Consider the following 19,120-nt stretch of genomic DNA (forward strand, 5'->3'; position numbering starts at 1 on the left):
TTTGTCTGCAGATAAACTCCTTCGAGCTGACGAGCTGCAGATTCTCTGGAAGACAAATTCTCCACGACGAAGGCCGAGTGAGGAAGAAGAAGATGAGTTCTCAGCAGGTGAGTGTTTGAAGTGTGTGTAAAGTGACTCTACATGATTCATTCAGTCTTTACACCTGAGGACGTTCACATTGTGACAATGAGTTCAGGCTTTAATAACCACAGTGTGATGGTGGTGTCTTTGAACAGTGAGGTCAAACAAACAGTGACTGTGATCTGTTGTTGTGGCAACCGAAGATCAGTCGTGTGTCTGGTGCAGATGAGAGACTGACGCAATATTTATTTTCTTCAATTTCTTTATTGCCGGCAAACAAGCGTCACACATCAGCAGCACATGGATGATGAGTGAAGAGAGGCCGTCTCTCCTCATCCTTCTATGATAACAGAAATCAATACTCACAACTCTGGTTTACCAACACATCGCCCCATGACACACATAAGACTTCTTATAGACGTCAACCATTGTTGTGCTTTGTACATTAACACATCTTCAGAGCACATATCCACAGAAGAGGCTTCACAAACCCTCTTCAGGATGAGCAGTGTTGGGGGTGAAGCAACAAAAGCAACATGTTACAGAAATCTTACAGTACAGTCTGTAAATCAGACGACAAGCACAATCTTTTTTAAATGCTTGGTCCCTGAATGCATCGATCAGAGTTACGCTGTGCTGAGATGTATTTTCAAAACTTACCAGGTAGTCTGACTTTTCCACTCATGTCCCTCCATGGCAGCTCCTTTTTTTGTCCCGTCTCAGTCTGAGTAGAACTGCTGGTGTACAGCTGTAAAATTTGCTATAATTATCCTCTCCTACATTGTTTTTTATGAATTTCATGTCATAAAATGAAAAGTACTATGAGAAACAACAACACCAGTTCTTAGATAACGACTCTGGTTCTCTCTGGAAGGGGCTCAGACAGATAACAAATTACAAACCTAAATCCCCCCACTCCATCAACGACCTGCGACTTGCAAATGAACTTAGCGAGTTCTACTGCCGCTTTGAGAGACAAAGACACAGTCGTGACACCATCCCACGCGACACCTTCACTGATCTCACCAACCCCACCACCCCCAGCTCAGCAGGACCCTGGGCCTCTCCACTTCACACCTCTGCCCCACCCGTCCCCGTCATCCTGGGTGGCTTCCCAGTTGACTCTGTGGAGCGCCTTGTGCTGCCCCACCTCAAATCCCTAACTAACCCACTCATCTGTAAACGATGCAGTTAACATGGCAGTGTCTGGACTACCCAGGAACAGATCAACCTGGAGCTTAACACTTTAAGGACAGTGGAGATAGTCGTGGACTTCAGGAAGAACCCAGCCCCACCCGTTCCTGTCATCCTGTGTGGCTTTCCAGTTGACTCTGTGGAGTCCTGCCGCTTCCTGGGCAACGTCATCAACCAGGTCCTAAAATGGGAACCTCCCACTACATGAACAGTTTATTCCCTACTGCAGTTAAGATCCTTAACAAGTCCTGAGACCCCCACTGACACTGACTCTTGTACTCTGGCACTCATACCCACTACCGCCCTTAAATCTTTGCATTGCAATAATGCAGAATTTAGACAATATTGATCATTTTTAACGATCTTTCATTTTTTAGTCTGTTGTCATTCCTGTACAGCTCTTCTGTCTTTAATTATCAGTCATCCCATACTTATGTCTCTGTTTACATTGGTCTTTAATGTATGCACCATATTCACCAGGACAAATTCCTCGTTGGTGTAAAATCCTTCTTGGTGATAATTTTGTTTCTGATTCTGATAAGCGACATTAACATCATGATGTGCGTGTGGACATAAACGCCAACAGGCTTTTGTCACACAGCATTACGCAAAACGCTTGAGTTCAGTATTTTTAACTCGCATGAATGCTCACAAGAAATCATATGTGTCCAATATCTGCATTTGATATTCACCAACAGCACCAACAAAGCTGAGAGGTGAAGATCAGTGACTGATCAGCTGACAGTGAGGGCCCCGCCCACCAACTCTGGGGCATCTGGCTCCTCCCAACATTTGAAATACAGAAGTATGACAACAAGAAACATAAGTGAAGCTGGTGACCTGAATGCAGGTGTTGCATTTTGACAGGTCACTGTTCTCAATCGTTGGTAGATTAGTTGGTTTGACATCTGGGAGCCCCAGCCATCCCATTCAGCCTGATGCTAAATTCAAGGGTCATCATATTTCCAAATATCAGAACTGGACTCTGGTCCTGCTGCCCTGCTCTGGGTAAATGTTATGCCCAACACTTCTAAATGTTGTTTGTCATTTGTAGCTCGCTCCATCATGATGTTTCACTTACTTTCTCTCTCTGTTTGTCTGTTTGTTGCTATAGAAACAGAGGAGAGGAGAAGGACTGGAATGTCACAGCTGTCAGCACTGTGATAAATCCTTTAAAACATCAAACTCTTTGAAGAGCCATCGGAGAACTCACACTGTGTTCAAATTCAGCTGTGACCAGTGTGAGAAAGCTTTCAGGACAACATCAGAGTTGAAATCCCATCAACGCATTCACACTGGATTGAAACCATACAGCTGTGACCAGTGTGGGAAAGCTTTCAGGACAACGTCAGAGTTGAAATCCCATCAACGCATTCACACTGGATTGAAACCATACAGCTGTGACCAGTGTGGGAAAGCTTTCAGGACAACATCAGCGTTGAAATCCCATCAACGCATTCACACTGGATTGAAACCATACAGCTGTGACCAGTGTGGGAAAGCTTGCAGGACAACATCAGAGTTGAAATCCCATCAACGCATTCACACTGGATTGAAACCATACAGCTGTGACCAGTGTGGGAAAGCTTTCAGGACAACATCAGCGTTGAAATCCCATCAACGCATTCACACTGGATTGAAACCATACAGCTGTGACCAGTGTGGGAAAGCTTTTACCACTTCTAGTAACCTAACAGAACACAGACTTGCTCATACTGGAGAGAAACCATACAGTTGTGACCAGTGTGGGAAAGCTTTTACCTCTTCTAGTAAACTAACAATACACAAACGGGGTCATACTGGAGAGAAACCATACAGCTGTGACCAGTGTGGGAAAGCTTTTACCTCTTCTAGTAAACTAACAATACACAAACGGTTTCATACTGGAGAGAAACCATACAGCTGTGACCAGTGTGGGAAAGCTTTTAACTCTTCTAGTCACCTAACAATACACAGACGTATTCATACTGGAGAGACACCATACAGCTGTGACCAGTGTGGGATTAGTTTTAAGTCAAGATCAGGGTTGACAGTCCATCAACGCATTCACACTGGAGAGAAACCATACAGTTGTGACCAGTGTGGGAAAGCTTTTAACTCTTCTAGTAAACTAACAATACACAGACGTGTTCATACTGGAGAGAAACCATACTGGTGTCAACAATGTGGGAAGCCTTTTAAATCCCGAAGTGAAGTAAAAGTCCATCAACTCACGCACACTAGAGTGAAACCGTTCAGCTGTGACCAGTGTGGGAAAGCTTTCAAGAGAACTTCAAATTTGAAATGCCATCAACTAGTTCACACAGGAGAGAAACCATACAGCTGTGACCAGTGTGGGAAAGCTTTTATCTCTTCTGGCAACCTGAAAAATCACAGACGTGTTCATACTGGAGAGAAACCATACAGCTGTGACCAGTGTGGAAAAGCTTTTAGGACAATATCAGAGTTGAAATCCCATCAACTAGTTCACACAGGAGAGAAACCATACAGCTGTGGCAAGTGTGGGAAAGCTTTTACCTTTTCTGGTGACCTAACAAAACACAAACGTGTTCATACTGGAGAGAAACCATACAGCTGTGGCCAGTGTGGGAAAGCTTTTTCTCATCCTCGTTACATTCAAAAACACAGATGCTCTCACACTGCATCCATATGAACAATTTTCAGAGACAAGCGAACTCATTCTAACGATTAAATCTGCACTGATGATTCTTTATCCATCAAGAATGTCACCCATCTAGTAACAAAAAACTATTATATTTAGTGTATTACTACTATTGTGTTTTATATACAATGTGATTGTGATTTTTGGGCACATTTGGGCAATTACATTTGATCAATTCTAAATGTAATGAACTATCTTTTACATCATGCAGCCTAAAACCTCTTTTGAGGATATTTTTACTCTAAATCTCTGATCACATTTAATACGCATCGTTTACATACAGTTGCAGGAGTTGATGTACAGCGAGGACTCAAGGATTGTTTCTTCAGGTCTTGGACCCAGCACAGTGCTGTGAAACTTCCAATTTTTACACAAGTTTGTGTGAATTGAGACTGTTAACATCTACAGACTAAAGTGCTAATTTACTAAGCAACTGCCAGCGGTCACTCAGAAGCTGATATGGTGATCAAGACCTCAAAGTAGAAGAGACGTTTTCTTGTACGCGTTCTGTTTGATAAAGAGAAAGCAAAGTGTTGCAGCAGCGATCCACAGGAAGTCCATTTCACCTATCCGAGGACCCCTCAAGTGGACTTTCTGCAGACTTCACTGGTTTAGTTACCCGCAATTCATTGCAATGCCGATGTGACATCTTAGAACTGATTTTTAATTTGTAAAATGGCCTGTAGAGGTCATCAGAATGTATTTTATTATTGTAGTTTCAGGGCTTGCAGAGTCCCGGGACAGCTGATGTCTGCGAGGGCTCAGGCTGACGTCCAATGGAAGGAGGTTTGGATGCAGACAGAACAGGTTCATTACAGCCGGTCTGTGAAAAGATTCAAGTGTTTTCTCTTTGTATTACTGATGTGCATTGAAACAAATTCTCCTCCTGTGTGGACTTTATGTAATAACCAGTGTTGTGGGTAAAGCGTTACAAAGTAACGCGTTAGAGTACTCTAATTACTTTTTTTGTGTGATGTGTAACGTAACGTGTTTATTTCGTGCGTCAAGCAATCAGTAACTTCGTTATTTTTTTAAAAAAATAATCCTTATTTTAAGAATTTCTCTGGATAAGGAAAGGAAAATCCTGACTGCAGCCTGCTTTTTGTCAGACAGTACTGTGCCACCTGCGGATGTGTCAGCAGAGGCGCAGCGCTGTGATGCGTCTGTGCCCTGCCGCTGACCTACGTTACCTGTGTGTAGGTGTGTGTGTGTGTGTGAGTGTTTTCGAACCACCGGCAAGATGGCAGAGAGGACAGCTTTTGCATCGTGGAAGTACGCACATTATTTTCAATTCGCCAGTGAAAAGGACAAGAACAACATAACGACAAATTGCACAGTCAGTGAAAAACTTCTGTCGACCACTAAAAATTCCACTTCAAATAAAAAAGGCTAAATGACTGACGTTCATCATTGTCACGACTTCTCTGTGCATTTAAAGGAGGCTGTGTGTGTGTCAGTTCAGTTGCAGCATGTGCGAGGCGCTGCAAACGGCTATTACGTTCTTAGTAACGCATGAGTACTCTAACGCGTTACTTTTATTCATAGGTAACGCTGTAACGTAACTGATTACTTTTAATTGATGGTAACATTGTAACCTAATTAAATACTTTCCAAAGTAACTGTACCCAACACTGGTAATAACCTGTATTTTACATCTTTATTCGCTGTTTTTCTTTTCTGTTCAGACTGATACACAATAAAGAGGACGACACTTTAACACCCTCATACGTCATCAGTTCCTGTCGGAGGTGTTCAGAAATGACAGCAGCCCATCTGGGTACTTTGCCCTGGCCTCATGCCCCGCCCACTTTTAGGTGAAGGCAGTCTCTCTAATCTGACGGGCAGTAAGCCGAAACTTATTTGTCTGTCCTCTGTCATAAAGACTCTTTATCTTGCTGTTTTATAATCCGTTTTTATTGTTTGATGCCCCTCCTAAATGATCCGATCAGAGGTGGTGACAACACTGAAGGACACCTTCTTAACTAATGTCCTAAGTGAGACAACAGGAAGAAGACAAAACACTGTGTCTGATCTCCAGGTGCTTCACTGGGAGGTAGATCAAATGTCTGTTAACCTGCTGATTTTAGCAGCACATGTTTTTGAACACACTGATCCAATATCACCAGGCTCCATTAACAAATGTAGTGATTTTAACAGTTGTTGAGTTAAAATAAACTTTATAATGTTGTGAAACTCAGTCTCTGACAGACTCTATCTCATTTTGTCATTCTTGGAAATTCAGCAAATGTTCTACAAGAACCTCTTTCTGTTTTTGAGTAGAAACATGGAGTCTGTTTGTCTCAGTCATTGACATGTTTTTTATGTATCGAACAGAAAGTGACATCACATCATAGGTAACCTTGCAGATCTTCTTCAGCATGTCAGTGTAATTATGATATGACAGTCATTAGGTTTATTGTTGTTCAGCCTGCTGTCAGTCGCTGATTTTGTTCCTTATATTTCAATGAAAACATGAATTCTTACAAAGTTCAGTAAGTTTAAAAAGACTTCTTGTAAAATGCAAAATAAATCCATCCACGTACTTTAAACCTGATTAAATGAGTTTATATTCTGCTGCATCAAACTTTAAAACAAGTTTAGAGGGAAGAAATTAAGCGTCTCTTTAAAGGAGCAGTCCAAAGAATTTTTCTCTTGACACTATCGATGAGGTAATAACACAAAGTGCTCATTAGCTCTGCTGTTGCTAACAGTTAGCACCTGGCTGCAACACTCTGACTGAACGTGACTGAGGTATGACGTCATCGCACCATTAACAACATCCTTCAAATCAACTAGCCATGTTCAGAGTTTGGTTTTTAAGGTGAGATGCTCCTTTAAATACAGCTGTTATTATTATTATTATTATAAATGATAATAATGTCATCAATAAAGCAGAAATAATGAGGGCAAACTGACATTGTGATGTAAATGTTGTGCTTCATGAAGAGAGAGGTGAACTGAAGTCTTACACAAAAATGTTCAATGTAACTGTTTAACGTGACTTGTGACCTCGTTTTAGGTTTTATAAACAGTGTAAGGTATTGAATAATCACTGAAGGTTATCACGTCCTTCTCTGGGAACTATTTCCTTAAATGCAGGAGGGAATAAACTAGTAACTATCAAAGTGACAACACACCCACAGAGACAGATGTTGTTCTCCTCAGTCTTCACTCTGTAACAGACTTGCGTGTTGCTCTGTGAATGCTCCTCTTGAACTAGATTCAACCTTGTTTGAGCTTTGAGCTGACTCCGATCTGCTTCCTCCAGTTATCACAGAATTATTTTAACAAAAACTTTTCTCCACATCAGCGGACCTGAAGACCTTGCAAGGCAGAGGAAAAAAAACTACTGAAAAGACCTTGTAGTTTCTAGGCTCTCTTCATCAAAGGTGTTGGTGTGTAGTATGTTGATAAAAGAATTCTGCGGAGGCAAGGCTGGATGGAATGATAGAGCAATCTTTATTGAAACCAAATCTCATGTCTGCATCCGACCGCCCTTTTTAAAGTCTATTCACTCGCATCGTCCCACTTCTTCCAATTGGTCACTTTGGTGGATTGAGGGTCCATCTATCCAACAGTAGAAATAGAAGTTAACCTGCCTCTTTCTGTACATTAACTTACTTCCGCTGAGGTCACTTCTTGGAACTTACAGCCTAAAATGGACCAGATCGTCTCTTTATGCTTATATGGAAATGTATACCTTAAGTCAGCTCTAAACGACTGTAATGAGAGATAAATTTAGTTTTAGTGCTCCATACGGGCCTGTCCTCCAGCTGAACTTTAACTCCCTCAGAGTAAAGGAAAACAACTATCACTATTAAAGCTTAGCTCTGAATGTGTAGGTGTGCAGACACCTCAACCTCCACTGTGGGGTTCCTAAAGCCTTGTTTGGACAGGGAGGCCAGGTCCTCTGGAGAGTGGGACAGTGACAGGGCTAACCAAAGAGGGGAGACGGACCATCTAGGCAAACACTGAGTCAGGCACTCAAATCATCAATCAGAATCAGAATCAGAATCAGAAATCCTTTGATGTCCTGCAGACAGGGAAATTTGTTTGTCGCAACAGCAGAATATTACAAGAACAGAGCAATAGCAAAGTAGACTAAATAATTTAAAAGGAAAGAAAAATAGAATCTACGTATGTACATATTTACATGAATAGTGCAAAAAATGAGCAACAAATATTTATATACAGATTTTAAGTATAGATCATAAATATGGGTGTTTGTACAGACTTATTGCACAGTGCAGAGTACAGGGTGAGGTCTATACAGAGCAGTGCTGGTTGTACAGTCTGACAGCAGCAGGAAGGACCTGTGATACCTCTCCTTCACACACTGAGGGTGGATCAGTCTGTTGCTGAAGGAGCTGCCAAGTGCTGTGACAGTGACCTACAGGTTGGACTCCTGCATCAGCAGTGATGACATCTTGTCCATCATCCTGCTCTCTCCCACCACCTGCACTGAGTCAAGAGGGCATCCCAGGATGGAGCTGGCCTTCTTGATAAGTTTATCCAGTCTCCTCCTGTTGTAGTGGGAGACTACCATCGTTATCCGTCAAATTATTCCACAATCAGGCCCAGTAAATCCGCTCAAAGGTTAAGATCCAAATCAAAGGAGAAACAGCCCAGATTTTAAATCCAACCCAGAGGAGAAATCCACTCAGAACCTAAGTCCCAAAATCACTCCAGGGACTAAGTCCCAAAACTGCTCCAGAGACTAAGTCCGAAAATTTGCTCCAGAGCCTAAGTCCAAATCAGATGCGAGGCAGCAGGTCTTCAGTCAAAAAGGTGTTTATTCCAAGAGAAGTTATAAATCCATGAGGTACCCCCGAAGAACTGAGAAATCTCCCCGGATAACCCCCTTTTATACCTGGGGTCAGTGTCACCAACGCCCCTCTTGGACGACCCCCCTCGTCATGATCACGCAAGACTATCATCTTAATATTTTTTAATATCTTCCCTAATGGCTGCAAAGTGTCTCACCTGTTGCTTCCTCACTCCAGCCCTGTTATTATAAAGGGAGTATCTGACCTTGGTCTTACATCAGGCTCATATTCACTGTTAGAAGGTGTATTTCTCAAATAAAATGTATATGCATGATCATGACCCAGTTTATATTTGCCACTACACTGTCTGCTGCTGAGATGCTGCTGCTCCAGCATACTACTCCATAGAAAATGGCTGATGCCACCACAGAGTAATGGAAAGAGGTCAGCTTCCTCAGCAGATACAGTCTGCTCTGACCTTTCTTAAATGTAGCTGCAGTGTGATCAGTCCGGTCCAGTTTATTGTTCAGGTGAACTCCCAGGTTCACGTACCATCTCGAGGTCTGTTCCCAGAATCTCACCTGTATGCAGGGTTGTCTGTGCCTCCGGAAATCCACCACCAGCTCTTTGGTCTTCCCGGCGTTGAGCTGGAGGTGGTTCCGCTGGCTCCAGTCCACAAAGTCCTGAATAAGTTCTCTTTAGGCTCTGTCGTCTCCGTCCCTGATGAGGCCGACGATAGCAGAGTCGTCAGAGAACTTCTGTAGATGGCAGTGAGGGGATTGTTGGTAGAAGTCTGCGATGTACAGGAAAGGGGCCAGGACTGTTCCCTGTGGGGCCCCTGTACTGCAGATTATTGTGTCAGACACGTAGTCCCAAGTCCTCACATACTGTGGCCGGTTAGTGAGGTAATCCAAGATCCAGGATGTAAGGTGTTGGCTCACCCCTGCGAGCCCCAGCTTGTCCCCCAGGAGTGCAGGCTGAATGGTGTTAACGGCACTGGAGAAATCAAAGAACATGATCCTCACAGTGCTTCCAGGCTTCTCCAGGTGAGAGAGTGATCTGTCCAGGAGGAAGATGATGGCGTCGTCCACTCCGATGTCAGGTTGGTATGCAAACTTGAGAGGGTCCATAAAAGGACCCACGAGAGGGCGGAGATGGACGATGACCAGCCGCTCCAGAGTCTTCATCAGGTGTGAAGTGAGAGCAGCTGGTCTGTAGCTGTTGAAGTCTTTTGGGTGAGGGATCTTTGGTGCAGGTACCACGCAGGAGGTTTTCCACAGCAGTGGCACTTTTGTCAGCTTCAGGCTCATGTTGAAGATATATTCCACAATCCTGCACAGCTGGTCTGCACAGGACTTGAGGAGCCTGGAGCTGATCCCATCTGGACCCGTAGCCTTCTTCACCTTCATCTTCCTCAACTCATTTCTCAGCTGGAGAGACGAGAGGGACAGAGTGGAGCAGGGGGGCTGAGTGTCGGATGTGGGGGGAGAGTGGATGTCAGGGGGGGCAGCGGGGGGAGTCTATGACATGAAAGCTCTGGAGAGGGATGTAGAGGTGAGAATGGGGCAGGAAACAGGGGGGATTGAAGAGGTGGTGGGGGGCAGCAGAAATGGCTGGGTCGGGAGAGGGGTGGGTGTCTGATCAAACCTATTAAAGAATAGGTTCATGTCGTTCACCCACGTCTAAGAGTCAGGGACTGATAAGGAAAGGACAGGTAAAATATAACACTTATAATGCTTCTGCCATGACTATACTCTCTCCTCCTAAGAAGTCAGTGAATGTTAACATAGAAGAAGAAGAAATGTCTCTGATAAATGCCTAACCCGAGAGCTGGGCATGATGCGACAGTTAGAGTGTAAAGAGTGTGGACAGAGAGTGCCATGAAAGACGCAGCATGCAGCGGTCCGCATCTGAGGGAAAACACAGGAGCGTTCAGAGAAAACAATCTCAAAGACTGTTTAACAGTTTGTAAGGAAGCTAATTGGTGTTGGAACAGCCGGGATACAAGCTACGACCCACCATGCAGTGCACACAGAGAATGTACTGAGAGAAAAGAACGCCAAGAAAGGTGGAACAAAAAAGGCAAGTGAAGTATTTGCCATGGCCGAATATAATGATGAAAATCCTGCTAATACATTTACTGATGTGTATTTACAAGGTAATGTCAACTGTTGAGGCCGGAGAGGGAGAGGAGGAGGAGGAGGAGGAGGACGGACACCTGGAGGAGATGACAGCTGCGACAAGTGTGGCTAATTTGGACATTGGGCTTGAGAATGTAGAGCTCTAAAGGTCAGAGGTCAAGGAGGTGGTGGGGAAGCGGAGGAGGAGGGAGACCCAGACGAGAGGAGGATTCATTGGCATGGCTCGTGTTGAAGAAATCATCCAAGTCCTGTTGAGCAGTTTGCTGTGATGTGTGTTTATTCAAAGAATACCAATAAACAGGTAGACTGACTGAGTGGACCCAGAGCGAATGAAACTACAGTATTTTATACAGTACGAACAAAGGAGACACAATGGCAGGTTCAAACAATAGGAAGCTGATCACAGCTGATCACATCAGTTTGATCGCATTTAACATAGTGATCAAATCGGCCCTCGATGTCTTTTTATTAAGGAGACAGAAAGGAACCACCATTTCAGGTCTGGAGGTCAAAGGGCTCCATCACTCCAAATGCGTATTTTCTTCCTCACTAGCCAATAAATCAGGTCATGAACAGACGGGCACACAAACATACACACTCACTGATGGTACCCTGTTGGTTGATAATCATAAAACTCTGTTTTCTCTGTGATACAGAAGCGTGCAGAACAATAATCAGAGAAGATGAAGGTGGTAGTAGTAGACTGCCACTCCAACACGGTAAAGGCATGAAGGTGAAGTCTGCAACAGGACACATAGACACCGAGCCACTCAGTCGACCCGTGTCAACTACCGATCCAAGGAGAAATAAAACAGTCCTCTCAAACATGTGTCAGTGAATCTGTTAGGGAGAGACTTAATGGAACGTTGGAGCAAAAGCGATCCAAAAGAGCTGCACTGCACAATGTACTATGATCATTATCAGGTCGAGATACACTCTATAAAGCAAATACAGTCGTCCATTTACGATTTGCTGCAACATTGAGTCATGGGAATGTCCATGTCTCGGCAGGAGGGAACATATTTACTACATATGGATTCCAAAACCACGCTAAACATTTTTGTGCCCCATGATTAATTTGCTCCAAGCACAATTCTCAAGGTAGACTACGTCCAAACAGGTACATTCCCAGAAGCAACTTACCCATTTCAATGTATTTGTATGGATTTTACTGAATGAAATAGAGCTGAAGGAAAGAAATACTGTTTAGTAATAATAGATATGTTCTCCTAACAGGCAGAAATCACACCAACAGTGAACAATGATGCAATAACTGTGGCCAAAATCTGAGCTACCTTAAAAACTGCGAGGTAATGTTTTCCAGAGACGATTTATTGTGATGATGGTCCTCATTTTAGGAATCAAGTAATACAAAGATTATCTGAAATATATTCAACCCAACCCAGGTTCCATTGCAGCTGTCATCCACAGTCAGTAGGACTGGTGGAAAGAAACAAACAATGGAAGTATTAGAGCAAAACTAAGAACGGCTATGGAAGAAACAGTTGGGTAACATGTGTACCAGCTGTAGCATCAAGCTCACACATCTGTTGAAGAAATCATTCAAGTCCTGTAGAGAAGTTTGCTGTGGTGATGTGTTTATTCAAAGAATACCGGTAAACTGGTGAACTGACAGGCACAGAGCAGATCTGAGCCAGTGAGTCGACCCAGACAGCATTTTATACAGTAAGAACAAAGGAGACACAATGGCAGGTTCAATCAATAGGAATTCAAAAGAAAGGAGGGGGGGGGGGGGCACTGTGGAGAGTGTGATTAGCTCATCACAGCTGATCAGTTTGATCACATTTAACATTGTGATTAAATCGGCCCTCGATGTCTTTTGATTAAGGACACAGACAGGAATCACCATTTCAGGTCTGGAGGTCAAGGAGCTCCGTCATTCCAAATGTGTATTTTCTTCCTCACATCCAACCCAACAGTTCAGGCCATTCAGGCACCGCTAACAGACACGAAGGGACATGATACAGGATTGACTGAAACAATTGTTGACTACATGATAAAGAACAAGCGTGTTATGTCTACAGTATCTCTTCCAACAGAACCAACAGGAGAGGAGCAGTCTGCATAGCTTAAAGACTGACGTGGATCCAGCTCACACTGCAGAGGAGCCGTTTATACTCACAGCATTTGTACACATGGAAAGTGACCCCATCTCTTTTATTGTTTAAAGGATAGTTTAGCCAGGTATAAAGGGTTAGGGTCAGCCCGATGGGTGGACTAGCTTGGTGAGTACGCTCATGTTTTGTTTTGGGGGTAACAATGTAATAAAAATGCTTTTGAACTTATGTGTATTTTTATGTAACTTCTGTGTCCTGACAGATGGAGTTCCTGCGTGAGAGATTTTCTTTTATTTAGAAGGATAATGGATGATTAGAATGTTTTGAACTGCCTGATCACGTTTTCACTCTCACATTACACAAAATGTATAAACAGGAGATATGTGATGGAAATGTTGTGCTTCATGAAGAGAGACGTGAACTGAAGTCTTACAATATAACTGTTTAAACTGACCTGTGACCAGTTTTAGGTTGTTTTATGGCCCATGTAAGGTTTTTAGTGACCACTGAGGTTATGACTTCCTTCTCTGTGAATGAGGGGGGCGGAGTGATAACACCCCCACAGAGACAGATAAAAGCTGTTCTCCTCACTCTTCACTCTAACTGACCTGCGTGTTGCTCTGCGGATGTTCGTCTTGTACAAGATAAAAACCTTGTTTGAACTTTGAGCTGACTCCAGTTCTAAATTATTGCAGACTTATTTTAACATGATCGTGTATTTGTTCATGAATCAAGAGTAGTTTTTGTCTCTTCTGCAGCCAACCAGCCGACACACCATATATGGTCTTTCTTTTCTCGTTCTTCTGTTGGTGGTGAAGACAGCTGGCCATTTTGTGTGTTTCAGAACAGCTCTCTCTCACACACATACACACAACTCTGTGTCGGCGTGTCCAGGACGAAGGCTGAGTGGGGAAGAGGAGGATGAGTTCTCAGAAGGTGAATGTTTGACCATGTTCTCTCTGAATGATGTCATCAGTCTCTCAGCTTCGCGTTTGCTTGATCAAATCAGCAGCATGTTTTTTTTCAGTGCGCAAATGCACTTACAGTTACGGTAATCGCACTGACCCGGCTCTGGAGAGCAGCTGGTACCGACTGAGGTTCTGAATCATTGTGTCCTTCTTGTAAATTCAGCATTTCATCAGAACCTGAAGTGAACTAGTAACCACAACATCACCAGACTCCATTAACAAATGCAGTGATTTAAAGATTTGTTGAGTAAAAACAAACTTCACAAACTTTCAGAAACTTTGCGATTATAAGTTCTAAATCACTGGAACCTTCTTCTAAATTCTGCAGAGTTTGAAATGAAGAATGATTCAACTTAAGCCTCTTTAAGGAGCAGTCTGTAGTTTTATAAGGGAAATTCAAACTCACAATATTAATGAGGTGATGATATAAAACTTTGTTCTGCTCTGAGAGGAACTTGGAGAACAGAACACTGTTGTAAACATTGCTGTTCCTACTAACAGTCACAGTAGTCATATCTTGGTTTTGTCACATTTTTAGATGTGTAGCCTGTATTTCTAGTTTGCACTTGCCCTCCAATAAATAGCCTAATAATAGACCAGTGTTTTATTGCTTTGAAGAATTGCGTCTGAATTGCATGTCTTCCTAACCTCAGTATTATGATGATGTGTCAACTCATGTTGACAATAATTTGTTGACACAAATGAAATGGCAGTTGCATATCCCTGATATCTAATCAGGGGCGGCAGATTTTTGATTTTTCGAGGGGCAGACGAGGGATAAACAAGACTAAGAACAGGGTTTATAATTTCTAATTGTGTAGTAAACTAATACAAGACAAACAAACATCAACATGATAAGTTGTAACTTGTGAAAAACTGAAAATAAAAACAGTTGATTAAATTAAAAATACAACTCTCTAAACTAAAGAATATAAACAAATAACAACACAGCAATAATCATTTAAATGTATTCTATTTAAAGTGAAAATGACAAGAACTTTATGGGACTGTGGGGTTTATTGTAAAACCATCAGAGCCATCAGTCTTCATCTTATTAAAACTATAAATTTAACTAAAAGACATGTTAATAAATATCAGTCAAATTTAAATTGGAAAAGCCTCAATGGAAAATCATGTGTAGCATCTATACAAAACATTTAAAAATGTTTTAATTTATGTGCATTTTGGGAAACTTTAGGAGAAGAAGAAAATAAAATCCTTTCACCCTTGGAACATGTAAACCTTCAGTCCGTACAGCTCAGTATGAGAGGGAAATCATTTTTAGATTGGAAACACATGAATTACAACATCAGAAAAAGTCAGCAACAACATTTTCAGACCCGATGAAAATCCTGTCTTCTGTTCAATTAAACAAATAAAATACTTTCACTCAGCTCCAGTTCAGATATTTGTTCCTCTGCGGAACCTCGCTCGGATCACCCTCCGGTCGGCTCTCTCAAGGCAATGCATCTTGTGAAACCTTTATTTCCGTCTTTCCCTTCAGCACAAAATCATCACAAGAAATCTGCCATTTTATCATAGATGCAGACTGTCTGTTCAGGGGGTTCTGACTCAGTTACGAAGGCACTGGCCCCTGTTGGCCCCCCTAGAACCACCACTGATTCAGAGCAGAGCTGCTGTTACGGGTCACGGCTGATGACTGTATCTGACTCAGGCGCTAGAAGAGGACGCAGGAAGACATCCGGCTGTAGGCAGTGAGACGCTGGATGAGACGTTATTATCTTAGGCAGTCCCTCGTTAAATTCATATTAAAGCAACATCGTGTAGGTCTAGTGACCTGACTTTTAAGATGGAGAGCTGATCCAGCTCCTCCCGGACAGATATAAACTCAGGATCTAACAAGTGTCAGACGCAGCACTACCTGCCTCCAGGTGTGTGACGCTCCGATCCTCCACTGGCTCCACTGCCAGTTAATTTTCAGAATAAAACACTCTGTGTTCACGCAGCACAGGAACCTAAAAGAAGAGTCAAATACAAGCTCTTCTAATCCTTTATTTGGGAACACTTTGTGTTGTTGTGTTTATCACACTTACCTTTAACTGGAGTTGCATGTGATTCTGTAATTATCTTGCGAAGTCCTCGGTCTCCAACTCCAGCTGCCAGGCCGTGCTGCACTGCAAACTCAGCAGGTGGGTTGACGGACAACGGAGCAGAACCACTTCGGAGCAGTTCCACAATGAAACCAGTGGACCTCCCGGGTTTAGTCTGACCTGAACATTGTGGTTTATTTCCCAGTGACGTGCTCTACATGTTGTTCATGTGTCTAGATATTTTGCTCCACTCTGACATCACACTCACTCTCTCTCTGTCTCACTCTCTCTCTCTGTCTCTCTGTTGCTATAGAAACCAAGAGGAAGAAAGGAGTGTGAACATCACACCTGTCAGCTCCGCGAGAAATCCTTCACCAGAGCTGGATCTTTAGTGGCGCATCAGAGACGTCACACTGGAGAGAAACCGTACAGCTGTGACGAGTGCGGGAAAACCTTTATGTATTCAGGTCACCTCAAGGTTCATCAGCGTAGTCACACTGGAGAGAAACTGTACAGCTGTGACGAGTGCGGCGCAGCTTTTAGCATGTCAAGTAACCTTAAATTACACAGACGTGTTCACACTGGAGAGAAACCATACAGCTGTGACGAGTGCGGGAAAACCTTCATGTATTCAGGTCACCTCAAGACTCATCAGCGTAGTCACACTGGAGAGAAACCGTACAGCTGTGACGAGTGTGGCGCAGCTTTTAGCACGTTGGGTAACCTTAAAATACACAGACGTGTTCACACTGGAGAGAAACCGTACAGCTGTGACGAGTGCGGCGCAGCTTTTGGCACGTCAGGTAACCTTAAATTACACGGACGTGTTCACACTGGAGAGAAACCATACAGCTGTGATGAGTGCGGGAAAACCTTCAAGTATTCAGATCACCTCAAGACTCATCAGCGTGGTCACACTGGAGAGAAACCGTACAGCTGTGACCAATGTGGGAAACGTTTCTTCAGGCGAAATCATCTCACTGTTCACCAACGTAGTCACTCCGGAGAGAAACCACATACCTGCGACCTATGTGGGAAAAGTTACTCTACTTCATGTAACCTGACGAAGCACCGGCGTTGTCACACTGGGGAGAGACCGTACTGGTGTGAAGAATGTGGGAAAACTTTCAGTAACCAGAGTGGACTGAGCAGTCATCAACACATTCACACCACAGAGAAAAGGTACAAGTGTGACTGCTGTGAGAAAACGTTCCATCGGGTAATCGACATAAATATCCATCGGCGTGTTCACACCGGAGAGACACCATTCAGGTGTGAGCAGTGTGGGAAATCATTTAGATCTTTAAAAGTGTTACAACGTCACAACCTCATTCACACCAAAAAGAAACCAAAGAGCTCTGACTAATGTGGTGAAGTTTCTCTGGATCAGCACCGAGGCCTTCACACTGCAGAGAGACCACACTGGGCAAACCTGGACACAAAGACAGCTGCAAAAACTGAATGTGAAGACGTTTGGTTGGGCCAACTACTCATTCATGTGAAAACAAACAATGTGATTTAAGATGTTTTGGTTTCTTGAACTTAAGTTGCTCGGCTTCACAAATGTGCCGTTATAAATGATTTATCACTTTTGACACGTTTGAGCTTCGAAGTGTTTCTGTCAATAAAAATATAGGTTTTTCAGCTACTTTAACAAATGTGTCCCTCATGTGTGTTTCGTGTTCTCATCAGCTGTTTGGATCAGACTGTGGAGCGTCTCTGTTTGCTGCAGGCTATTGACTGACTGAATCAGGATGTCCTCCAGGAGTTCACTATATTTAGCTGCATTCATTTCCCCCTCTGCCTTTACGAGCCTTCGGGACCTGCTGCTGAGAAACATCCCTGCAGCCTGATGCTGCCACCACCACGATTCACTGTGTGTTTGGTGTCCCACTAACATTACGTCTAGCCTGAAGACCAAGAAGCTCCATTTTCATTCCTTAAGAAGTCAAGCGAATTCATAATTTCCAACTGTTTCGATAATTGAATAATCGTCTGATTCACATTCTTACATGTGAGGATCTGTTTGGACAACAGAATCATTTTGAAGACATCGACTGCGGTTCAGTCCAGATGTGGAGCGGATCTGAACAGGATTTCTAGAAAAATTGGCAAAAGAAAAATATCAATGATTGTTTGTTTTCATCCACCACAGTAAAAGAAAACCTTTTGATTGATTTATAGTTTCTGTCATTCCTGATCAAATGTCACATCGTCTGGTTCAGCTTGTTAAATGAGACCAAGGGCGTAGAATCAGGTAGGGACTCTAGGGACACGTTCCTACCAATATTCAGCCACTACTGTGTAGTCACTATCAATACAACCGCTGTCCGTAGTGTTTAGTCAATGATTATGGCACACAAAGGGTTAATTTTGGTAGACAAAGACATTAAACACACTCAGCATCCAAAACAGCAACATTTGAATGTCAGCTACAGTAATAACAGCCTCAGGCAAAACATCTACAACCAGATGTTTTTGCCTCCAGGTCATCCAATTTCACCTTAAAAGAGTTCAACAACACCAATTCATCATGTTTCAAAGTTTTTTGCAACATGTTCCAGGCAGAGGGAGCAGCAAACCTAAATGCTTTCTTTCCCAGTTCAGTCCTGACTTTTGGGACAGACAGAAGGGGCAAATCCTGAGACCGAAGATTGTAAGTCCCAGCGTTACCTCGGTTAATGTAGGACAAAAGGTAAGAAGGAAGAAAACCTAAAATTGCCTTATAGATGAGAATATGCAGGTGTCTCAGTCTGCGTGTTGTTAAGGAAGACCATCAAACCTGATCATACAGCGTACAGTGATGAGTCAGTGCTTTAAAACCAGTGATGAACCTCAGAGCTCCATGATACACAGTGTCAAGAGCATGTTAGCTTTGAGATGAGGCATGCATATATAAAACATCACCGTAGTCCAGAACAGACATAAAAGTAGCCATAACCAGTCTAAACCAGTTAAAGCAAAGGCAGGATTTAATCCTAAAATAAAAACTCAGTTTCAGCTTCAGTCTTTTCACCAGCTGCTGGATATGATTTGCGAAAGAGAGGGATTCGTCAATTAATATACCAAGATATCTGTAGTTGGAAACACACTCAATCTTTAGACCCTGAGAAGAGAGGATGGAGGGCAGATTTTGTGGTTTTGATTTTGTGTTAGAGAACAGCATGACTTTAGTTTTA

The 19,120-nt window shown here is 43.0% G+C and overlaps 1 protein-coding gene across 4 annotated transcripts in view; it reads left to right on the top strand.

The window, feature by feature from the left end:
* The window catches only part of LOC115589951 (zinc finger protein 239-like), a 30,955-nt gene that overhangs the window by 1,266 nt on the left and 10,569 nt on the right, over nucleotides 1-19,120 (top strand). Inside the window, exons 2-4 of one of the 4 annotated variants that reach the window (XR_003985645.1) lie at nucleotides 12-107; nucleotides 2,390-4,758; nucleotides 5,623-6,056. Coding sequence is in view for 1 of the 4 variants with exons in the window: in XM_030431141.1 (XP_030287001.1) it covers nucleotides 93-107; nucleotides 2,390-3,928 (1,554 nt within the window). In the remaining 3 variants the exon portion in view is untranslated. Of the gene's footprint in view, nucleotides 1-11; nucleotides 108-2,389; nucleotides 4,895-5,622 lie in introns of those variants that run through there. The other 3 variants (XR_003985646.1, XR_003985647.1, XM_030431141.1) reach the window with 3 other exon arrangements.

This window comes from Sparus aurata, chromosome 10 (assembly GCF_900880675.1).
Source record: "Sparus aurata chromosome 10, fSpaAur1.1, whole genome shotgun sequence".
Lineage (NCBI taxonomy): Eukaryota > Metazoa > Chordata > Actinopteri > Spariformes > Sparidae > Sparus > Sparus aurata.